At 44.7% G+C, this 25,529-nt stretch overlaps 1 protein-coding gene across 1 annotated transcript in view; it reads left to right on the forward strand.

Moving 5' to 3' along the window:
• The window catches only part of LOC143292381 (uncharacterized), a 226,667-nt gene that overhangs the window by 90,420 nt on the left and 110,718 nt on the right, over window positions 1–25,529 (forward strand). The window contains 15 exon segments of the mRNA XM_076602599.1: window positions 1,933–2,222; window positions 2,661–2,813; window positions 4,002–4,205; window positions 8,063–8,233; window positions 10,160–10,442; window positions 11,636–11,886; window positions 13,003–13,140; window positions 13,736–13,925; window positions 14,918–15,099; window positions 15,416–15,640; window positions 17,806–18,143; window positions 18,421–18,589; window positions 19,545–19,706; window positions 21,014–21,166; window positions 24,230–24,409. Coding sequence (XP_076458714.1) covers window positions 1,933–2,222; window positions 2,661–2,813; window positions 4,002–4,205; window positions 8,063–8,233; window positions 10,160–10,442; window positions 11,636–11,886; window positions 13,003–13,140; window positions 13,736–13,925; window positions 14,918–15,099; window positions 15,416–15,640; window positions 17,806–18,143; window positions 18,421–18,589; window positions 19,545–19,706; window positions 21,014–21,166; window positions 24,230–24,409 — 3,089 coding nt within the window.

Here is a 25,529-nt window from a genome sequence, read left to right on the forward strand (position 1 = left end):
TTGGTGCAGATAGTAAAAAAGGGAAATTACTCTGTAATTAATGCTAGGGGAATTCATTCGAATCTGGTTAGGACTTTTTTTTTCTTTTTTTTTTAACGCGAAGCTTTATAATAACAAATACAGAACACATTTTAACGATTAGATTTTTTTTTTTTAAGTGCATCACAAGTGAGTCTTGAAGACCTTGCCTCTCTTGTTAATCTGGGTGGGATTACCTCTGACTTTTTTTCCCACTGGGCTTCTGTTAGGAAAGTTGAGTGTTGCACTCGGTGCTCAGTGACTAGGTCAGTTTCAGTTTCAGTGAGGTGTCAAAGTCTGCAGACTGATCCGTGTACACTACGCTACATCTGCTGTATTAGAATTTTGTTTTGTTTTTAAAGAAAGAAAAAAACGTAGATGCCGGATCTTTGCATAAACACAACACACTGATTCGGACATGAGAAAACTAGTAACTAGAATGTCCCTCAAAAATATAGCAAGGTATAATCCCAAGGTATATGATGCAAAGCTACCTGTCTCCATGAGACTATTATTCCTTGACAGAGCCAGCACTCTAGCCATTGTATGGTCCTTTCTGGCAGCTCAAGAGCTATCTCTTGGCGGCAGATTTAAGGCTTTTTATGTTGGATGCAAGATTTTCCTTCAGTTTTGTTTGTTGACTTGGCTTTCTCTGAGCAGGGTTAAGTCCTTAAAGTACAGGTTCATTCAGAATGCAGTGAACAGTGTTACCTTTAAAGTGCACAGCACAAATTATGAACAAGTCTTCGTATCTTGAAATGCCATCCATCTCTCATCTGTCATCCAGTTCAGAAAGTCCCATGATCTCATGTCACAGAAAATCCCTGATCTCATGTCACAGAAAGTCCCCTGATCTCATGTCACAGAAAGTCCACTGATCTCGTGTCACAGAAAGTCCACTGATCTCGTGTCACAGAAAGTCCCCTGATCTCATGTCACAGAAAATCCACTGATCTCATATCGCAGAAAATCCACTGATCTCATGTCACAGAAAATCCACTGATCTCATATCACAGAAAGTCCCCTGATCTCATGTCACAGAAAGTCCCCTGATCTCGTGTCACAGAAAGTCCCCTGATCTCATGCATGTCACAGAAAGTCCCCTGATCTCATGTCACAGAAAGTCCCCTGATCTCGTGTCACAGAAAGTCCCCTGATCTCATATCACAGAAAGTCCACTGATCTCGTGTCACAGAAAGTCCCCTGATCTCATGTCACAGAAAGACCCCTGATCTCATATCACAGAAAGTCCACTGATCTCGTGTCACAGAAAGTCCCCTGATCTGATGTCACAGAAAGTCCACTGATCTCATGTCACAGAAAGACCCCTGATCTCATGTCTCAGAAATACCCCTGATCTCGTGTAACAGAAAGTCCCCTGATCTCATGTCACAGAAAGTCCCCTGATCTCATATCACAGAACGTCCCCTGATCTCATATCATAGAAAGTCCCCTGATCTCATGTCACAGAAAGACCCCTGATTTCATATCACAGAAAGTCCACTGATCTCATGTCACAGAAAGTCCCCTGGTCTCATGTCACAGAAAGTCCACTGATCTCATGTCACAGAAAGACCCCTGATCTCATGTCTCAGAAAGACCCCTGATCTTATATCACAGAAAGTCCCCTGATCTCATATCACAGAAAGTCCACTGATCTCGTGTCACAGAAAGTCCACTGATCTCATGTCACAGAAAGTCCCCTGATCTCATGTCACAGAAAGTCCCCTGATCTCATGTCACAGAAAATCCACTGATCTCATGTCACAGAAAATCCACTGATCTCATGTCACAGAAAATCCACTGATCTCATGTCACAGAAAATCCACTGATCTCATGTCACAGAAAATCATGTAATTTTGCATCATTCATCTAATTCAGCAAGTCCATGATGGTGTTGCATTTGCTGCTCAGGTACTGCCTAAGTGGTGACCTGATTGCGGAGTGCCCTGAGGGATACTACTGCCCGGCAGGGACGGGCACTGACTGGCAGCCGTGCCCTGTGGGCACCTTCAGCAACCAGACAGGGTTGTCCCTGGACACGCAGTGTCTGCCCTGCACTGGGGGTCAGTACTGCGGTCAGCTGGCTCTGACCGCCCCCACTGCTCCCTGCGACAGCGGCTACTACTGCGAGTACGGGCTGGACAGGGCCAGACCCAGTGGGGGCAACTCATCGCTGGTCAATGGATCCTGTGAAATGCCAGGTACGGGGCTGACTGCTGGCTGAGTGAGGGACGTGTACACACACACACACACACACACACACGCTCAGACATGTATTCACAAACATTCACACACACATCCGTGTGCATGCACACACACACACACACACACACACACACACACACACACATTCACATACCAACACATACATACACACACACACTTTTTTTTTTTTTTTTACCTCTCCTCATCTCATGTAACTTAAGTGAAAAGACATTAAACTAAAGAATGAACACACAAAAACACACACAGACATCCTGACTTTCACCCACCCTTCCACACACACACACACACACACACACACACACACACACAGAGTGTAGATCTGCACAGACAACTTTGCTTTGCCACATACATTTTGCTCGTACACTTACATGCAGCGAATTTCATACATGTTTTACCATACTCATTTTCCTCAGGTGGAGAAACGGGTGTAGGAGGGGTGTGTCCAGTGGGCTACTACTGCCCGCAGGGTACGTCCCACCCCATCCCCTGTGGCGCGGGTAGCTTCAGCAACGTGTCGGGTCTGGACTCCTGCCTGCCCTGTCCTGCCGGCTACTACTGTCTGCAAGGTATTTGTATTTGTATTTCTTTTTATCACATCAGATTTCTCTGTGTGAAATTCGGGCTGCTCTCCCGAGGGAGAGTGCGTCGCTACACTACAGCGCCACCCATTTTTTTGTATTTTTTCCTGCGTGTAGTTTTATTTGTTTTTCCTATCGAAGTGGATTTTTCTACAGAATTTTGCCAGGAACAACCCTTTTGTTGCCGTGGGTTCTTTTACGTGCGCTAAATGCATGCTGCACACAGGACCTCGGTTTATCGTCTCATCCGAATGACTAGCGTCCAGACCACCACTCAAGGTCTAGTGGAGGGGAAGAAAATATCGGCGGCTGAACCGTGATTCGAACCAGTGCACTCAGATTCTCTCACTTCCAAAGCGGACGCGTTACCTCTAGGCCATCACTCCACTCATGTCACTGATCTCTGCTGTCTGGGGCCACCAGCTGCGTTTTTTTCTAAACTGTTTACAGTATTCGTAAACTCTGCATTTATATATTTAATGCCCTGAAGCTATGACAGGAATTCTGTGACAAGAATAATGAAAGTTTGAATTAATTTACTATGCACAGGAAGCACTTTTGTTCTACAGGTTTAAGTTAGTACGTATTTTACATTTTGTTGTTGCTGCATGATCACCATATTGTGTACTTTTGACCTCTTTCTAGGGGCCAGAGGCCTGGAGATTAAAGTTTTTGTTCTTGTTCTTTCTTATACTGCTAAGAGAAAGGGAGTCAGTAAAACTATATTGAAATGGATAGTCTTTTTGAAATTGTTGGAGAGATCTGGTGTACCTGGTGTTATTTGTTCATGAGTATTTCTTGTCTATTGTGTAAGTTGTGGGCATCTCTGGTCACATTCCTTGTTGTTGTTGTTTTTGTGTTTTTTTATAATTCAAGCTTGGGGCCTTCAATCAAAATGTGAGTCAGCTTCAAGCATTCAGGTATATATTTTCTACTGTTTAATATTTTGTTGTTGTCTGTGTTGACACCATTGAATTGAACAGCATATGACTTCATTACCAAGTTTGTTAGGGTCTTAAGGAATATATGAGACTTACTGTTCAGAAAGGAGCTGTCAGTACATAACATTGATTGCATTTTTGTTGTTGTTGTTGTTTAGTCAAGATGAAGAAAAGTATATTAAATTATTAGAAAAAAATGTGCTCATGTACAACTTGACAATGGTGTTTGTTCCAGGTGCAGAGACCTACCTGAGCACACCTTGCCCCGAGGGTCACTACTGTCCCCAAGGCACCTCCTCCCCCACCCAGTTCCCCTGTCCGGCACAGACGTACTACAACCTGACCATGGGGCGGGACGTGGCAGACTGTCTGCCCTGTCCAGGGGGCTGGTACTGCGCCACTGACGGCCTCACCACGCCCTCCAACAAGTGCTCTGCAGGTCCGGTTTCTCTTTCATGGTCGTCACCTTCTTTGACTTTCAGGAGGAAGGTGGCAGAATGGTTAAGACGCTCAGCTGCCAATACAGAGAGTCCGTGAGGGTGTGGGTTCGAATCCCGCTCTCGCCCTTTCTCCTAAGTTTGACTGGAAAATCAAACTGAGCGTCTAGTCTTTTGGATGAGACGATAAACCAAGGTCCCGTGTGCAGCACGCACTTGGCGCACTGAAAAAGAACCCATGGCAACGAGAGTGTTGTCCTCTGGCAAAATTACGTAAAATGAAATCCACTTTCATAGGTACACAAATATGTAAGCATGCACTCAAGGCCTGACTAAGCGCGTTGGGTTATGCTGCTGGTCAGGCATCTGCTCAACAGATGTGGTGTAGCGTGTATGGATTTGTCCGAACGCAGTGACGCCTCCTTGAGAAAGTGAAACTGACTTTCAGCCATTCAGTTTGGTTTCGTCTAACTATGTTCCTTGTTCTGGTTTCAGAGCGGATGTGGCATAGCGTACATGGACCATGTTTCTTGTTCTGGTTTCAGAGCGGATGCGGCATAGCCTACATGGATCATGTTTCTTGTTCTGGTTTCAGAGCGGATGTGGCATAGCATACATGGATCATGTTTCTTGTTCTGGTTTCAGAGCGGATGTGGCATAGCCTACATGGATCATGTTTCTTGTTCTGGTTTCAGAGCGGATGTGGCATAGCATACATGGACCATGTTTCTTGTTCTGGTTTCAGAGCGGATGTGGCATAGCATACATGGATCATGTTTCTTGTTCTGGTTTCAGAGCGGATGTGGCATAGCCTACATGGATCATGTTTCTTGTTCTGGTTTCAGAGCGGATGTGGCATAGCATACATGGACCATGTTTCTTGTTCTGGTTTCAGAGCGGATGTGGCATAGCATACATGGATCATGTTTCTTGTTCTGGTTTCAGAGCGGATGTGGCATAGCCTACATGGATCATGTTTCTTGTTCTGGTTTCAGAGTGGATGTGGCATAGCCTACATGGATCATGTTTCTTGTTCTGGTTTCAGAGCGGATGTGGCATAGCCTACATGGATCATGTTTCTTGTTCTGGTTTCAGAGTGGATGTGGCATAGCCTACATGGATCATGTTTCTTGTTCTGGTTTCAGAGCGGATGTGGCATAGCATACATGGACCATGTTTCTTGTTCTGGTTTCAGAGCGGATGTGGCATAGCATACATGGACCATGTTTCTTGTTCTGGTTTCAGAGCGGATGTGGCATAGCATACATGGACCATGTTTCTTGTTCTGGTTTCAGAGCGGATGTGGCATAGCATACATGGATCATGTTTCTTGTTCTGGTTTCAGAGCGGATGTGGCATAGCATACATGGATCATGTTTCTTGTTCTGGTTTCAGAGCGGATGTGGCATAGCATACATGGACCGTGTTTCTTGTTCTGGTTTCAGAGCGGATGTGGCATAGCATACATGGATCATGTTTCTTGTTCTGGTTTCAGAGTGGATGTGGCATAGCATACATGGACCAGTCTGCATGCTTTGACACCTTGAAATTGAAACTGATTCATCTCTAAGTAAATGGGCTGCATTTCCCTTGCGTGCTCATTTCCATGTGGGCTTTGATGCATTTAATCCTCTTTTACCTTACCTCACCATTCAGGCAGCCAGACTGTGTTTTCAGGGGCAGTGCTTCCTGGCTGTGGAATGGGTGGTTCTGTACCCTTGGCAGACCAGAAAAATGTTCACCTTCACACATCTGCTACAAGGTTAAAGCCCAGCCCTGCCAGATGAAAGTCTGATGCGTGATGACCACTCAGATGTTACACCTTTCAAAGTTTACCTGCGTTTAGTCACTCAGCTTATTTTGGGGGAGAATGAATGACACTGTAATTCCTGACCACTCCTCACTTGTTTCAAGTGTGTGTGTGTGTGTGTGTGTGTGTTAGTGTGTGTGTGTGTGTGTTAGTGTGTGTGTGTGTGTGTGTGTGTGTGTGTTAGTGTGTGTGTGTGTGTGTGTGTTAGTGTGTGTGTGTGTGTGTGTTAGTGTGTGTGTGTGTGTGTGTGTGTGTGTGTGTGTGCATGTGTGTGTTACTCGCTTCCGTTCCGTACAGATGTGAGCGATGTTGTGTCTCTCAGTTTGACGCTGTGTTATACTCGTACATTATACATGTATTAACCCTTTCGCTGCCAGGAAAATAAGATTTAAGTGAAATCTATTTGCCAGGGTTTTTTCACAAAAAACGGGTATAAATTTTCAAAAAATTCTGTGCTCTTTGTTATTGGAGAAAGACCCATAAAAGTATATATTTTCTGAAAGGGAAATGAATAAAGAATACAAAACACATGATGTTTTCCCATTTTATGCATTTTAAGTGACATGCTGTTGTTTTGAAATCAGTGTTTTGTTTTTTGTCACATTTTCAACTTGTTCATTACAAACATTAGTCTGGTAATTTGCACAAAAATATCATTTTCTGGACAAATGGATATCTGCACACACAAAATCATACTAGAACAACCACAATATAAAAAAAAAAAAAACTGAAAAAGAAATAGATGCATTGTGACTTCTGCAAGTGATAATATGGATGTGAGGCCACGCCCCCTCAGTCTCCACCCCCCTCCTCTTCACCCCTCTCACACCGTCACTTCATCAGACCGCGTTGGCTGAGTGCCAAGAAAATAGCTCATACGGTGCCCTGCTAAAAATTCGGTGACCTGTCGTCTGCTCGAGTTGAACAGCCTGCATCACTCACTGATAGTTGTATCTTGGCCACTCTCTTGATTGCTCCCTTTATTTTCTATCAAATCGTCCTATAAATGTTCACCACTGTCTTCTCCTTCAAATTTATGCTCCAATTCTTTCTGAGCATCAGCTAAAGAAAGTAATTTTGGTTGATTTAATTCGTCACAATCGCATGCCTTGAACACGGAGTCAGTCCGACATTTTGTTGAGCGAGCAAGGAGAGGAGCCAGGCAAAGACTGCGGCCAGTAACCCAACCAAAACGTTCAAATAAAGGACTGCCTTATGACGCAGATGGTGTTTCTAGCTATGAATAGAATCCAGAAAGATTCCCCAAGCTAAAGCTACCAGCATTTTTGTCAACGAACTGAATGCAAAGCAGGGAAAAGTCAGAATATTTCGATTACGAGTTATCTCGTCATTGTGGCAGCGAAGCATACATGCTTGCCATGACGAGTTATCTCGTCATGCAGGCAGCCTAGGGGTTAAGTATTAAGTATAACTACATTTATATGCGTACATGTTTGTGTGTCTCTTAGAACAATGGCAGATGTGTAAGTCGGCCAAAGTGCTAATATCTTCACCGTTGGAAAATAAAGATTCATTCATTCATTCATTCATTCATTCATTCTGACTGGGGTACATTTGTCTGCCGGTTGACAGTTGGATCTTCATGTCTGTTAGATGGTTAATTTGTGCATGTGCATTGTGCATCTCTGTGTATGTGTCTGTCTGCGTGTTTATGTGTGTGCGTTTGCATGCTTTGCTTTTGTCAGTGTAGGTGTGTGCAGGTTCACTGACCTTGGTGCTTTTTTGTTTTCATTTATTTTTCAATCGTTTGCCCTCTGCCTTTTTCTTCCCTTCACTATATTTCAGTGTGTTTACCTATTTCTTTGATTTCTCTTATTATTTTCTTTCATTTTTGTGTTCATGTTTTACACAAACCAAGGATACAATATCAAGGCCTGAGCAGTGTGTTGGGTTTGTGCGAAGGTCAGGCATCTTATGCTTTATATATTATTTCTGTACAGCAGATATGGTGTTGCACACGTGGGCAGACTCTGACATCTTCTTGAAACAGAAACTGATCTGCTCTAACACACTCCCTGTGGTTGTCAGGCTGGTACTGCAGCGGTAACTCGTCGTCCCCGACACCCAGCGCCCCAGAGGGAGGGGAGTGTCAGCCAGGTTTCTACTGCCCTGAGGGGTCCTACGCCCCCCTGTCCTGCGACCCTGGCTCCTACTGTGAGACCCCCGGCCTCAGTCTGCCCACCGCCTTGTGCAGTGCTGGTGAGAATGTTAGGGGATTGTCTTGTGTCAGGGGTATGAACAACACAGACAACAGAGTATCAGGGGTATGAACAACACAGACAACAGAGTATCAGGGGTATGAACAACACAGACAACAGAGTATCAGGGGTATGAACAACACAGACAACAGAGTATCAGGGGTATGAACACACAGACAACAGAGATTCAGAGGTTTGAACACACAGACAACAGAGATTCAGGGGTGTGAACAACACAGACAACAGAGATTCAGGGGTATGAACACGCAGACAACAGAGATTCAGGGGTATGAACAACAGAGATTCAGGTGTATGAACATGCAGACAACGGAGTATCAGGGGGTGTGAACAACACAGACAACAGTGTATCAGGGGTGTGAACAACACAGACAACAGTGTATCAGGGGTGTGAACACACACATAACAGACAACAGAGTATCAGGGGTATGAACACACAGACAACGGAGTATCAGAGGTATGAACACAGACAACAGAGTATCAGGGGTTTGAACATCACAGACAACAGAGTATCAGGGGTATGAACGCAGATAACAGAGTATCAGGGGTATGAACACAGACAACGGAGTATCAGGGGTATGAACGCAGATAACATAGTGTCAGGGTTTTGAACACAGATAACAGAGAGGAAGGTGGAGGAGTGGTTGAGACGCTTGCCTCCCAATACAGTGTCCATGAGAGCGTGGGTTCAAATCCTGGTCTCACCCTGTCTCCCAAATTTGACTGGAAAATCAAACTGAGCATCTAGCCATTCAGATGAGGTCCTGTGTGCAGCACACACTTTATACACTGAAAAAGAACTCATGGCAACGTAAGTGTTGTCATCTGGTAGATTCCGTTGAAGAAACCTACTCTGATAGGTGCACAAATATAGAATAGCTACACAAATAATGTATGCGCTCAAGACCTGACAAAGCGTGTTCGGTTATGCTGCTGGTCAGGCATCTGCCTAACAGGTGTGGTGTAGTGTATATTTATTTGTCCAAACGCGGTGACACCTCTTGAGAAACTGAAACTTAACAAGCACAGGAATGGTAAAGATGGTTTGATACTAAGTTTCATTCCCTTCATATTCTTTCTGTACTTCTGCAGAACTGTTAAAACTTCCTAAACATAGATGAGGACACTTGGCAAATGTGGTTTTAGTTTCACCGCCCAACCAAATCTGCCAACCAGTCTGTGTAACACTCCAACTCTGAGTGAATTTTAAATCATTCTCAAGACATATTTATGTCGCCAAGCATTCCCGTAGCTATGTTACAGGGTGTGTGTGTGTGTGTGTGTGTTGATGAAGGTGTGTGGTGTCAGTGCGTGGAGTGTGTATAGTGTACTGAGTTGCGTTACACAAGGTTATGGACTATATGAAAATTATTCATTATTATCATGATAATTATTATTATGATTGACTGGCAGAAGCAAGGGGATAGGTGCAGCTCACAGTGAACCAGTGTATTTGAGTATATGAGTATTACCTGACAAATGGAGTGAGTTGGGAGTTCACATCAAACTTTGTGTTCTTCGGCAAAGAATAACAGCTTTGGGGAAAAAAGAAATAGATATTTGCATTAGAAGAACGGCATAATTTTGAAAGGAAGAGAAGAGACAACAGAAATCCCAGTATTAACAGTGGAACAAAATAGTTCTTTGTGTACATGGTAACATAATGTTTTACCATCCTTTATGTTTTCACTCTGTTTATTACTACTTTTTGGAATAATGATTGAACGTGATTTGTTTAGGACGCCTAAAAATTTCCACACAGGTGATGTGTTCACGGCACAACACAAACACACAGGGACAAAAACAGCAAGAAGCAATCCAGTGCCAGCACAGCAGACAACACACACACACACACACACACACTATGATTACTCAGTGTCTATGTTTTTTTCTCTGCGTCACAACCCAGGTTATTACTGTGTCCTGGAGGCAAACAGTTCCACGCCCACTGACGGCATCACAGGGGACGTGTGTCCCGTGGGTCACTACTGTCCAGTTGGCAGCGGGGTTCAAACCCCATGTGACATGGGCACCTACCTGGACGCGGTTCAGCAGGACGATGCTGGCGACTGCAAGCTGTGCACGCCTGGCATGTCCTGTGCGGCTTCAGGGCTTGACGCTCCCTCTGGCAACTGCTCTGCTGGATACTACTGCCCTGGTGGTCAGAACACCTCCACCCCTGTGGAGTACAGGTCAGTGTGCACCGGACACAGAACACAGTGGGGAGGGGAGGGGGTGGTGTTTGGGTTTCACGTGATGAGCACTCAAGTTTTATGTATTTTGTGTTTTTCTTGCAGTTTACAGATTTATTCATATATATATATATATATATATATATAGATAGATAGATATATATATGTGTGTATATATAGATATATGTGTGTGTGTGTGTGTTTTGTTTTGTTTTTTGTAGCTCACAGAACACTCATTTGTTTATTGTTCATAGGCCACAGGCCCTAACACAAACAAGGGGGGGGTAGGGGCAGGGGAATGGGATCGGTGTAGCTGTATATATATGATAGTCAGTCGTGTCTGACTGTGACCAACAGAACAGCAGAGGAGGCAACTGCTGTTCCGACTATTTGGGCTAGAATTTGATTATAGTGGAGAGAGTCTTGCCCAAGTTACATCCCCACTCTCTCGGCCAAGAGGGTTTTAGGACAGTCGGCGTTGGGATAGTTCCCAAAGGCAAACTAGCCCACAAGGCTGCAGCACTAAGAGCCAGTGCAATTTTGCCTCCTAGTTTGAAAGTCGCTGTAATATTTAAATCATAGACATATCCAAATGCCATCTTTGAAACGTGTCTATGTTTATTGCATGAAAGAGACATTTTGAGAAATTCTGGTAATGTTTCTTGCCTCTTTTTTTTCTTGCTTTTTTTTGCTTTTTTTTTTTTTTTTATAATAGTATTCCAATATCAGTTCTTTTAGAGTCCTTCACAAATGTTGTTCTGAAGTCCAGTGTAGGTCAGTGTGCAGCCACCAGTGTCTGTGTGGGATTGATCTTCAGGGAGATAGATTCTTAACACTGTTGTTTTGTGTGGGATGCCTGTAATTAGGCTCTGATATTCTTGTGTGTGTGTGTGTATGTGTGTGTGTGTGTGTAGAGAGAGAGAGGTATGAGTGATGTGCTTCTTCAAACTAATCATTCAGGTTGCTTCTACTTCTTCATCTGTGGGCTGCAGCTCCCACGTTCACACGATGTACAAGAGTGGGCTTTTACGTGTATGACCATTTTTACCCTGCTGCATAGGCAGCCATACTCCATTTTCGGGGGTAGTTGTTACAGAAGAGGTAACTTCCAGTTTTAGGAGGCACATGTTCAGTCCTGTGGTTTTTTTTCCCCATATCCATATGTGTGAACAAATATTGTTGTGATGTTCCAGATGCCCTGTGGGCCACTACTGCCCTGTAGGAGTGGATGCGGAGATTCGCTGCGAGAACGGTACCTACCAGGACCAGGCGACCCAGCCGTCCTGCAAACCCTGCCCCGCTGGCTACTTCTGCGACAACACCATGGGCATCGTGGTGCTGGACAACTCCACCACCCTGTGCCCCATGGGCAGCTACTGCCCCCCCAGCACCCGTTTCGCCACAGAGTTCCTCTGCCCCATCGGAACCTTCAGCAACATCACAGGTGGGGAGGGGTGGGGGGGGGAGCGTGGAGGGGAGGGGGTGGTGTTTGGGTTTCACCTGATGAGCACTCAGGTTTTATGTATTTTGTGTTCCTTTTTTTTTCTTGCAATTTACAGAATTGTTTATATATAGATATAGATATATATATGTATGTATATATATATATGTATATGTATATATAGATATATATGTGTGTGTGTGTGTTTTGTTTTGTTTTTTGTAGCTCACCTTTGTAAAAAAAAATAATAATAATAAAAAATAATAATAAATTCAACAAAGATAACAAAGATCAAAGATTTGTTATTTCTCCTTCTCCCTTAACCCCGTGAAGAGTGTTTGGAGTGCTGCTGAGCAGAACTGATCAGATTCCTCCATGTCTGTTGGTTACCATAGCCTGGGTCTCTGCTCACGTTTTCCCTGTCCATTGTGTATTGTTGTTTGTCCAGTGTTGTTTTTAACATGGTTTCAGTTTCAGTTTCAGTAGCTCAAGGAGGCGTCACTGCGTTCGGACAAATCCATATACGCTACACCACATCTGCCAAGCAGATGCCTGACCAGCAGCGTAACCCAACGCGCTTAGTCAGGCCTTGAAAAAAAAAAAAAAAAAATATATATATATAGATAACACAACATTTATGTAGATACTTAAAAGCTGTTTTTTACCCCTTAGAAAGGTAATTTATCATACTTCCTTATTAACAGCTTTGCAGCAGAAGATGAACATTACAGTGTTGTTTTTTTAACTCACTCAGTACGGCCAGTCCTCTCTTCTCCTCCACACAGACCCCTCGGATGTCCAGTGGGTGTCTGAATGACCCAGCCTTTAGCTTCTGTCGTCAGAACTGTGGTATTCTTTGTCAACATTCACCTCTTCAGTATAAGGGCCTTCTGCTTGCAATATTTTGATGGTGGTAATTGGGGTGAAACGCTGTTAACGTCATCTCTTTCGCCGTTCGTATGGAGAGAGTTAAAAGGAAACACAGAAAGGTTTGCTTAACATACTTCAAAGGTGATATATTCATAGTCTGTTGAAAATATATATTCTTCTCACAAAGTTCTCTCACTCAAGCATCTTCATATGGTGATAACATGTCCATTTAAATGGTTGTGTTTTCAGGCCTACAAGCAGAAGGAGACTGCACTCCCTGTCTGGGAGGTTTCTACTGCCCTACCCCTGGCATTGTCACACCTGTCGACCTCTGTCAGCCTGGCTACTTCTGCAAACAGTCTGCAAACATATCCACACCAGACCAGGGTAGGTGCTGAACATGTAACGGTCAGCTCTGGGATTTGTCAGAAACGAACATGTGTTCATGATGTGTACTTAAAGTTTAAATGAAATGTGTTCGTAAGGAATACCTTCACAACCTGTTGCTAGTTCAGAAATGTCAGGAGTCTTATTTTGTTCAATTCTGCAGTACACAAATAAAAAGAAAAGATCTAACTGGCCTGAATTTGTGTGGGTCTTTTTTCAAAGAATAAAGTCACACAGTGAAAATGCATATGTTCCTGTCCATGTATATCCTTTAACATTACACCGTTCCAGTTAATTGAGTGTTGATTTTTTTGTTTGTTTATTTTATTTTTTACGATTCTGGTTAAAAAAAAGAATTGCCTTGTTCTTTTTTTTATGTGTGTGGATTTATTTTTACTTCATTTTATTTTTTCATAGGGAGAGGAAGAGGGTGGGGCTTTAAAAAGAAATCATTACGTACTGTTACTTCTGGGGTTGCCAGCCCTGTTTGTTGTCCAGGTGTAACATCCATCAAAACCACTTTGCTTTCAGTCTGACTAATATAAACTCCTTCAGTGATATCCAGCAGACTCACACAGTTCACCCCACTGTGCAGGCTCCGATGCCAACATGTGTCCCGTGGGACACTACTGCCCCCTAGGGACAGCGGAGCCTGTGATGTGCCCGAAGGGAACGTACGGAAATGTGACAGGACTGCAGGCTGAAGGGGACTGTACCCTGTGTCCTGCTGGGACGTACTGTAATCAGCCAGGACTGACCGAGGTCTCTGGGCCTTGTGAAGCAGGGTGAGTTGGTTGGGGGTTGGGGGGTTTGTGGCGTGTGTGTGTGTGTGTGGATCATTTTTGAAGAAATTATTATCATTAAAAAAAAAAAATTCGCTGTCCCATCTTCTGCACTGTTTTCAGTGGCATGACTCCCATGCAGCTCATTCCAAGTCCTGCAGACACAGCCACTCTTGGGCTTGTCACACGCAGTCCCAGTGTCGGTCATCCATTGGAAATATCGATGTCAGGTTGCCAGAAGGCCACACACCAGAGGAGATGCTGCATTGCTGCTGAGTCACGTTGGTGATGTTCAGTAGCGCCTGATCTGTCCACCTACAAGGCATCCTGCTGACAACGAATTTACATTCGTTGTGGAGCCAGACTGAGTGAGCGTTTCCTCCAGAGTGGAGACTGCCACCACGTCCTTCCAGCAACAGTACCGCATGAATCTGCCAACACCAAAGACCTTGACAGGACTCATCCCAAGCACAGAAGTGGTAGGGGATTGAAACTGAGGACACAATGAGACCACGGCATGAAAGGCCAAAGAATTGATACTTTTTTTTATATCATCATCAATGATGAAGGAGGATGGTGATGATGACAATGTTGCTGTGGAGGTCCATTAGGAATGGGACAACTTGACATGGCTGTACTCTATGCTTCCTTTCTAAAGGATATCCTGGCGTTAACCAGGCACCATAATTTCATGTATATTCCCTTTTATGTGTTAAGTATTGAGTTGGTGCCCAGTGAACCCTTAACTATTTCTTGGGCAGTGTGTGACTTGGCAGCCAATACATCCTAACATTCCTTTGGAGTTTTGTGAGAGTTTTTCTCAGGCCTGATCAGCACATGGGGTTTATGCAAGGTCATGCGTCTGTTGCCTTTTTAAAAAATTTTATTTTTCCAGCAGATTCGATGTAGTGTACATGGATCAGTCTGCATGCCCTGCACCTCCTTGAAACATAAACTGAGATTGGTCATTCAGTATTCTTGTTTCTGTGGGTCAGGTTTTACTGTGAGCTGGCCTCCAACGACTCCCAGCACCTGATCTGTCCGGTGGGTCACTATTGCCCTGAGGGGTCTGGTGTGCCCACGCCCTGTCCTGCCGGCACCTACAGCAACACACAGGGGCTGGTGGCTGTCGATAACTGCACTGCCTGTGATCCTGGCAAATACTGCAATGATACAGGTGGGTGGTCGTTCTCTGATGGTATCTTTGGGCTTTTCTTTGTGTGTTGGGTTGTAGGTGTGTCGGTCTGTCTTTCTGTCTGTCTCTTCACTGTTGTGGACATTCATTATCACTGTGTTAATGATGTAAATATATAAAACTGTCCCTGTACAAACTTGTTTTTTCTGTCTCTAAATGCATTACAGTATGCGTCCCAAGGAGAGAGCACCCTGAATTTCACACAGTGACATCTGATGTGATAACGAGTAGGTAAGACAGTACAGTGTGTTGTCTATGTGTGAGTACTAAAGTGTGACAGCGTGGTTTCTTGTTGCAGGGCTGGCCTTCCCAGTGGGTGACTGTGACGCAGGGTTCTACTGCCCTGGAGGTGACGCTGTCCCCAACCCCCCGTCAACCCCCTGCCCCATTGGCCTGCACTGCCCCCTGGGCAGCGGTCAGCCCGTGCCCTGTGACCCCGGCTACTTCACCAACTTCACCCAGGCTGACCAGTGTCTGGAGTGTGTCGCCGGCTTCTACTGTGTGCCTGAGGAGGTGGTGGCTGGTGAGTCTGATTTGTGTTCAGAGCTTGTACTGTGTGCCTGAGGAGGTGGTGAGTCTGATTTGTGTTCAGAGCTTGTACTGTGTGCCTGGAGAGGTGGTGGCTGGTGAGTCTGATTTGTGTTCAGAGCTTGTACTGTGTGCCTGAGGAGGTGGTGGCTGGTGAGTCTGATTTGTGTTCAGAGCTTGTACTGTGTGCCTGTAGAGGTGGTGGCTGGTGAGTCTGATTTGTGTTCAGAGCTTGTACTGTGTGCCTGAAGAGGTGGTGGCTGGTGAGTCTGATTTGTGTTCAGAACTTGTACTGTGTGCCTGAGGAGGTGGTGGCTGGTGAGTCTGATTTGTGTTCAGAACTTGTACTGTGTGCCTGAGGAGGTGGTGGCTGGTGAGTCTGATTTGTGTTCAGAGCTTCTACTGTGTGCCTGAGGAGGTGGTGGCTGGTGAGTCTGATTTGTGTTCAGAGCTTGTACTGTGTGCGTGGAGAGGTGGTGGCTGGTGAGTCTGATTTGTGTTCAGAGCTTCTACTGTGTGCCTGTAGAGGTGGTGGCTGGTGAGTCTGATTTGTGTTCAGAACTTGTACTGTGTGCCTGAGGAGGTGGTGGCTGGTGAGTCTGATTTGTGTTCAGAGCTTGTACTGTGTGCCTGAGGAGGTGGTGGCTGGTGAGTCTGATTTGTGTTCAGAACTTGTACTGTGTGCCTGAGGAGGTGGTGGCTGGTGAGTCTGATTTGTGTTCAGAGCTTGTACTGTGTGCCTGAGGAGGTGGTGGCTGGTGAGTCTGATTTGTGTTCAGAACTTGTACTGTGTGCCTGTAGAGGTGGTGGCTGGTGAGTCTGATTTGTGTTCAGAGCTTGTACTGTGTGCCTGAGGAGGTGGTGGCTGGTGAGTCTGATTTGTGTTCAGAACTTGTACTGTGTGCCTGAGGAGGTGGTGGCTGGTGAGTCTGATTTGTGTTCAGAACTTGTACTGTGTGCCTGAGGAGGTGGTGGCTGGTGAGTCTGATTTGTGTCAGAGCTTGTACTGTGTGCCTGAGGAGGTGGTGGCTGGTGAGTCTGATTTGTGTCAGAGCTTCTACTGTGTGCCTGGAGAGGTGGTGGCTGGTGAGTCTGATTTGTGTTCAGAGCTTGTACTGTGTGCCTGAGGAGGTGGTGGCTGGTGAGTCTGATTTGTGTTCAGAGCTTGTACTGTGTGCCTGAAGAGGTGGTGAGTCTGATTTGTGTTCAGAGCTTGTACTGTGTGCCTGAAGAGGTGGTGGCTGGTGAGTCTGATTTGTGTCAGAGCTTGTACTGTGTGCCTGAAGAGGTGGTGAGTCTGATTTGTGTCAGAGCTTGTACTGTGTGCCTGAGGAGGTGGTGGCTGGTGAGTCTGATTTGTGTCAGAGCTTGTACTGTGTGCCTGGAGAGGTTGTGGCTGGTGAGTCTGATTTGTGTTCAGAGCTTGTACTGTGTGCCTGAAGAGGTGGTGGCTGGTGAGTCTGATTTGTGTCCAGAGCTTGTACTGTGTGCCTGAAGAGGTGGTGAGTCTGATTTGTGTTCAGAGGCAGGGTCAGATCTTCTCTGCATGTGTGGGCTGCAACCCCCACATTCACTCGTATGTACTGGTGGGATTTTACATGCATGACCTTTTTTACCCTGCCATATAAGCAGCAATACTCCATTTTGGGGGAGGGGGGGTGCATGCTGGATAGGCCCTGTGTTCTTATTTCTGTAATCTGTAGGATGCTGACATTATTATGCTGATTATTGGATCTGTAATGTATGTGTTTGATCTTCTGCATGCATATGCAAATGAATGGGGCTCATGCAGTAGCAGATGTGTACATCTGTTTATCTGGGAGATCAGAAAAATCTCCACCCTTAATTAAGCCACCAGCTGTTGTGGCCAGTATTTGAACCCAGAACTCTCAGTGCATGTACAACACTTAAGTACTCAGATGTTGCACCCATTATTTTAAGGATATGATTGCTTGGAATATTTTTGTTTTATTGCAGCAAAGATTTTTTGATAATGACAAAAGATGCTGAAAAAAGACAAAATTTATTGCATGGCACAACCTGACTTTGTACATGTGGACTCATTGATTCAGTAAATAGTAATGCTAGGAATAATGATGGATGTCACATTTTAGGTAGTTGGGGTATTGGTTTGGTAATTGTATTATGTCTTTCTTGCAGGCAACTCCACCTCAGGCCACAGCCTGTGCCCAGAAGGGTTCTACTGTCCAGCCGGCACTGGACGAAACTGGACAGCATGTCCGGCAGGGACATTCAGCGACGTCAAAGGACTGGTGGACGCCAGTGAATGCCAGCAGTGTCTGGGAGGCCAGTACTGTGACCGCACCAACCTCACCGCGCCCAGCGGACTCTGCGATGCTGGTCACTACTGCACCCTGGGTTCGGACAGCGCCACCCCTTCAGGAAACCATACTGGGGTGGCCGGGATCTGTCCGGTAGGCCATCGGTGCCCTGTCGGAACAACGCTGCCTCTTGGCTGTGACCCGGGAACTTACCAAGTAAGTTTTTCTTCAGAAAATATGTTTATAATTTTATGTAATATGTTTATAATTTTATGTCTGTATTACAGTATTTGCTGGGATATTTGTTGGCAGTTGTGCATTTTCAGTTTTGGATTGTGTAGTCAAATGAAGTAATGTGAAGTCACCACTATCAAATTCAACAGATTCGAGAAGAAAATGACAGTAACACCAAAATCGTGTGTTGCCAGAATTAAGCAGCGGAAAGAAATGAGCAGCTGACTTGATTGCCTTGGACGTTGTGTGTGTCATGCAGGACCAGGAGAACCAAGGGGTGTGCAGGGACTGCCCTGCAGGGTACTACTGCCCCAGCAACAGCTCCATGTACTCGGACAAGGTCTGCCCCTCGGGGTACTACTGCCCCAATGGGACACAGTACGACCTGCAGTACCCCTGTACTGTTGGCACTTTCAACAGCCTCACCGGTGAGAGAAAATGCTCTCTTGTTAACATGTATGAAGAAGCATGGATGACACTTGAGACATCATTTTTAAAACTTTTTTTTTACTTCTAATTTTTTTTTCAGAGACAGAAAAAAGAAAACGTTTTTGCCTGTTTTTTTGGTTTTTTTTTTTTTAGTGTACGGATGTGTGTCTGTTTCATACAAGTACATATAATTGTGTACACACTTTGCATTGATTATTGATGTGGTGGTGTATGTGTTTGTGTCTACACATGAATGTGTTAGCATGCCTCAAGTCAGGTCAGACTAATAGCGCAGCCTGTTTAGACCTTTTTTCAAACATGAAGAAGTGACTCTCCACACTTTCAGCAGATAACAGGAAATGTTGAAATGAAATGCCATGAACTATTTCATTATTGTTATTATCATTAGGGATGGTTATATATTTATGCATATACAAGTGTATTTGTGTGTGTGTGTGTGAAATTGTCTGTTTTAGTATTTGTATTTATCTTTCTTGCTATATCATTAAAATAGTTGTTCTCTCTCTCTTCTTTTTTTTATATTTATTTTGTTATTTTATTTACTCATTATTATCATTATTGTTTATTTGTTTGCTTGTTTAATTTCTTTGCCCTGGGGGACAGATGATAAAAAGCATTTCCTTGCTTATTCCACTTCCCGCATTTAAGAAAAATTCATTTCAGATTCATGTAACTTTCTTTTCTTTTTTTTTATATCATAATTATTATTTATTTATTTATTTATTTATTTATGTAAGCTTATCTATTATTTATTCACCTTTTTTTTCTTCTTTTTTTTTCTCAAGGCCTGACTAAGCGCGTTGGGTTACGCTGCTGGTCAGGCATCTGCTTGGCAGATGTGGTGTAGCGTATATGGATTTGTCCGAGCGCAGTGACGCCTCCTTGAGCTACTGAAACTGAAACTGAGGTGTGGTGTGTGTACACATGTCTCAGGTCAGGCCAGCAGTGCAGCCTGTACTCAGTGCACTCCGGGGTGGTACTGCGCGTCACCTGGTCTGAGTGCGCCCACTGACCCCTGCGATGCCGGCTGGTACTGCACCCTGGGGGCCACCTCCCCCACCCCCTCCTCCCCTGAGGGGGGCAAGTGTGTGGCAGGTATGACGCTCTGCTTCTGTTTGTTGGTACCAGGGGTGACGGGCGCAATAGCCGGGTGGTTAAAGCGTTGGACTGTCAGTCTGAGGGTCCCGGGTTCGAATCACGGTGACGGCGCCTGGTGGGTAAAGGGTGGAGATTTTTATGATCTCCCAGGTCAACATATGTGCAGACCTGCTAGTGCCTGAACCCCCTTCGTGTGTATATGCAAGCAGAAGATCAAATACGCACGTTAAAGATCCTGTAATCCATGTCAGCGTTCGGTGGGTTATGGAAACAAGAATATACCCAGCATGCACACCCCCGAAAACGGAGTATCGCTGCCTACATGGTGGGGTAAAAACGGTCATACACGAAAAAGCCCACTCGTGTGCATACGAGTGAACGTGGGAATTGCAGCCCACGAACGCAGAAGAAGAAGAAGGCACCAGGGGTGTTTTGTGGTGGTTTCTGTTGTGTCTGTGTGGCTTTTGCTCTTGTGTGTTCATGTGTTCAAATTCTGTTTGTAGAGTGTGTTTAAAGAATGAAAGTGTTCAATGTTTTAACGGCCCCAAAGGGTACAGGAAATGGATTTTTCGCCTTGCCTTGTCTTGTGTGTATGCATGTGTATGTGTGTGTGTGTGTGTTTGTATGTTTGTGCATGTGTGTGTAAGTTTGTGTGTGTGCATGTGTGTGTAAGTTTGTTTGTTTGTGTGTGTGTGTGTGTGTGTGTGTGTGCGCACATGCATGTGTGTATGTTAGCAGCTCAATATTTTTCATGAAGAAGTCTCTGGTTAGGGTTACTGTCTTTACTAATTATCAAATAATCAGTTTCGTGAATTTTGATGTGTGGTTATTCCTACCATCGCTGGCCCTTTTCCTTAACCCCTTTGTATGGAACATTTTGCTGACTGATGTATTTATTGGAATCATGCTGTCATAAACTTGAGAAACTGATGTGACACAGACGCAAAAACTTCAGTGCTTATCCACATGCATTTATCCATTTGTTTACTTGCAAGGTAGCAGATTTGTCTTTTGCAATGCATGCATACACTCTCTTCAACATCTGTACATAGTAGTTGATATGCAACAATCTGACCATATGCACATGCTCACACACACACACACACACACACACACACACACACACACACACACACACACCACAAACACACACACACACACACACACACCACACACACACACACACACACACACCACAAACACACACACACACACATACAGAGGTTGCATACATCCCATTACATACACACAGAAAAATACCCAGTATCTCAGCACATTCCTCACTGCTGGACGTCTGTCTCCAGGGACCTACTGCCCACTGGGCAGTGCCGAACCCCAGGGCTGTGACCTCGGTCAGTACTGTGATGTGGACGCCATGTCGACACCACGGGGTGATTGTATGGCCGGATACTACTGCGACAGCAACTCCACCACCGACAAACCCACTGGGACAGGAGGTGGGTGACTGACTGACGGCATCAACGCTGCCCCAAATGGGAAAGAAGTAGTAGCAGTCATAGATCATTCATTCATTCATTCATTTTGCCCATCGCTCCTGGTGGAGCATAGGCCATCGATGACCCCTCGCCATCGCACTCTGCTCTGGGCTGTTCTGGCCATTCCAGTCCAGTTGGTCCCTTGCTGCTTCAGCTCTGCCTCGGTATCTCGCCTCCAGCTGTTGCGAGGCCGGCCTCTCTTCCTCTTTCCCTGCGGGTTCCAGGTCAGGGCTTGGCGTGTGATGCTGGACACTGGCTTCCTGAGGGTGTGTCCGATCCAGCCCCACTTCCTCCGTAGTATCTGCTTGGCCACTGGTTCCTGTCCCGCCCGCTCCCACAGATCTTCGTTTCGGATCTCCTCCTGCCATCGGATCTTGTAGATGCGCCTCAGACAAGCAGTCATAGAAGTAACTGGCATTTGTGACCGACTTTGCCTGTTGATGATTAATGTATGTGATGATGGCTAATGCAGTTGCTTCACTCAGAGTTCAGCCATGACCTCAGGTTTGTGACTGATCGAACGTCTCAAGGATTGGCTGATCACTACTTGACAAAATTATTTAAAGATGTAGACGTGCACTGACATTTTATGGCATTTATCCTCAGTTGGTTGTTGACTGATTGATTAACACTAAAACCTAGCTCTGGTAGCCTGAGACATGGACTATGCCAACAGCACTTGCCCTGTGAGGATATCACCTAGCCATTAGGCATTTATATATATATATATATATATATATATATATATAGGGTCAGTAGAAGGAGGGGGAGTGTCCATCAACTGTGGATCTGTACTTGTTTTCTGTTTTAACATTACACAGGCTGGTGACCACAGGGGACAGTGTTTTCTGTTTTGTGAGTTATGGAAGCATTGTATACTGTTGGCCTCATGTGGAGAATGCAGACTGATACAGTGGTTTTTTGAATGGCTTTAGGGTCTTCTCTTTTTCTTCTTCTTCTTTTTTTTCTTTTTTTCTTTCTTTTTTTTTGTTTTGATATTTGTGACATTTATTTATTTAAGAAAAGGTAATAGCAATATGACAAATCATAAGATTTAAACAAATCCTATCTCTGCGGCTGCCTTCACCTCTACACTCCATCTCCCCCACTACGATCGGCTTCGGATCCACTCTGTTTACGCATACCCAGATTCAAACACTCGACTATTGGCCGCCATTCTTTCTCTGTCTCTGGACCTTGCAATTGGAATGAACTTCCTCTTTCGCTTCGTCAAGTCTCCACACTCAGCTCTTTCAAGTCTGGCCTTAAAACCCACCCCTTCCAAAAATAGCCTCCCTTGCCTGCCTCTTCCTTGTCTTTAGTTTCTACAGTTTTAGAGTTATGCATGCGTGTGAATGACTGGTGCGAAAGCGCTTTGATTTGTCTCTGCACAAGATTCAGTGCTATATAAATACCATTAGTATTATTATTATTATTAAATGCAAGAACAACCTCAACCTCAACCTCAGGCCCATAACTACAAAGTAGTCATTGGGGGAAGCCTGAGGACCGCAGACGCAACCTCCCTTCTCCATCTGTCTCTGTCGGCAGCCGCCGGCAGCAGCTCATGTGTGTGGAGTCCGGTCCATTGTTTGATGTTCTCATGCCAGTTCTTCCGCTGTCTTCCTCTTCTTCTCCTGCCCTCGATGGTGCCTTGCATGATTGTTTTGGACAAGCTGGTGTGTCGAGTGTTGTGTCCAAACCATATCAGCTTGCGTCTCTTCACAGTTGAAAGGAGAGGTTCCTGAGGTCCAGCAAGGTTCTCAATTCTGCTCCGTACATGTTCATTGGTCCTGTGCTCAATCCAGGGAATTTGAAGGAGCTTCCTCAGGCAACATATTCAATAACAATAACAACATATTCCAAAAAAAAAAAAAAAGGAAAGACAGAGGAAAGATTTGCCAGAAGAAAAGGCTGAAGGAGCGCATAGGGTTTTCTCTTTGTCACACATCCCTCTTAGACACAATGTTGGACACAGAGGCCAACACAGGTCTGTAGGTTAACATACATGAATACCTGCTAGACCGTTCATCCCCACTGAATGTATTGACAGTCAGAAGATCCTACAGCACATGCATACCTGCTAGACCGTTCATCCCCTCTGAATGTATTCACAGTCAGAAGATCCTACAGCACATGCATACCTGCTAGACCGTTCATCCCCTCTGAATGTATTCACAGTCAGAAGATCCTACAGCACATGCATACCTGCTAGACCGTTCATCCCCTCTGAATGTATTGACAGTCAGAAGATCCTACAGCACATGCATACCTGATGGACTGTTCATCCCCTCTGAATGTATTGACAGTCAGAAGACCCTACAGCACATGCATACCTGCTAGACCGTTCATCCCCTCTGAATGTATTGACAGTCAGAAGATCCTACAGCACATGCATACCTGCTAGACCGTTCATCCCCTCTGAATGTATTGACAGTCAGAAGATCCTACAGCACATGCATACCTGCTAGACTGTTCATCCCCTCTGAATGTATTCACAGTCAGAAGATCCTACAGTCCGTGTCAGCATTTGGTGGGTGAAGAGAATCTAAGCATATCTCAGATCCATGGGTCCTGAGTATGGCTGCCCAAAACAGTCAGTGTGTCAATGGGTATCCTGTTATTTTATTCCTGGATTATTTGGATGACATACAGAAACATAACATTAATGTGGATATTTGTGTATGAGTATGCATTTGAACACATATATGTATATGTAGGTGCCTCTGTGTGTGTGTGTGAGTGTGTGTGTGTATTCTTTCTTTAATTTTACATCTTTTCTTTTTGAGTGATATTAGACAATCGTATCACACGTACGTTGTCCTGTCACGAAACACTTCAGACGACAAGAAGTCAATTGTATGTGTACTGCGTCAGAATGTTTAACAATACGTTGTGTGTGTCTGTGTGTGCGTGTGTGTATGTGTGTGTGTGCCTCTGTGTCTCAATGTGCACGTCTCTCTCTCTCTTCTTGTGATTGTTTTGTAATTGTTAGTTCTCACCTGTGCGGTGGTTGTGATGCAGGTGATCGGTGTCCCCCTGGGCATTACTGCGAGGCGGGGACGTGGTCCCCCCAGCCCTGCCCCCCAGGCTACTTCCTGCCCAGCTACAGTGCTCAGAACCTCACCTGGTGCCAGCTGTGCACGGCCGGCATGTACTGCAACCAGAGCGGGCTGCACGTCCCTGATGGGCAGTGCCAGGCCGGTGGGTTTCTGTGGTGCGGGGTTTTGTGTTTCTGTGGTGTTGGGTTTTGTGTTTGATGTGATTCTGTGGTGTTGGGTTTTGTGTTTCTGTGGTGTTGGGTTTTGGGTTTCTGTGGTGCGGGGTTTTGTGTTTCTGTGGTGTTGGGTTTTGTGTTTGATGTGTTTCTGTGGTGCTGGGTTTTGTGTTTCTGTGGTGTTGGGTTTTGTGCTTAATGTGTTTCTGTGGTGTTGGGTTTTGTGTTTAATGTGTTTCTGTGGTGCTGGGTTTTGTGTTTCTGTGGTGTTGGGTTTTGTGTTTGATGTGTTTCTGTGGTGTTGGGTTTTGTGTTTAATGTGTTTCTGTGGTGGGTTTTGTGTTTAATGTGTTTCTGTGGTGTTGGGTTTTGTGTTTCATGTGTTTCTGTGGTGTTGGGTTTTGTGTTTCTGTGTTGTTGGGTTTTATGTTAAATATGTTTCTTTGTTGTTGGGTTTTGTGTTAAGTGTGTTTCTGTGTTGTTGGGTTTTATGTTAAGTGTGTTTCTGTGGTGTTGGGTTTTATGTTAAGTGTGTTTCTGTGGTGTTGGGTTTTATGTTAAGTGTGTTTCTGTGGTGTTGGGTTTTGTGTTAAATATGTTTCTTTGTTGTTGGGTTTTGTGTTAAGTGTGTTTCTGTGGTGTTGGGTTTTATGTTAAGTGTGTTTCTGTGGTGTTGGGTTTTATGTTAAGTGTGTTTCTGTGGTGTTGGGTTTTATGTTAAGTGTGTTTCTGTGGTGTTGGGTTTTATGTTAAGTGTGTTTCTGTGGTGTTGGGTTTTATGTTAAGTGTGTTTCTGTGGTGTTGGGTTTTATGTTAAGTGTGTTTCTGTGGTGTTGGGTTTTGTGTTAAATATGTTTCTTTGTTGTTGGGTTTTGTGTTAAATGTGTTTCTGTGGTGTTGGGTTTTGTGTTTAATGTGTTTCTGTGGTGTTGGGTTTTGTGTTTAATGTGTTTCTGTGGTGTTGGGTTTTGTGTTTCATGTGTTTCTGTGGTGTTGGGTTTTGTGTTAAATGTGTTTCTGTGGTGTTGGGTTTGTTTTTAATGTGTTTCTGTGTTGTTGGGTTTTGTGTTAAATGTGTTTCTTTGGTGTTGGGTTCTGTGTTTAATG

This window comes from Babylonia areolata, chromosome 18, assembly GCF_041734735.1.
Source record: "Babylonia areolata isolate BAREFJ2019XMU chromosome 18, ASM4173473v1, whole genome shotgun sequence".
Taxonomy (NCBI): Eukaryota; Metazoa; Mollusca; class Gastropoda; order Neogastropoda; family Buccinidae; genus Babylonia; species Babylonia areolata.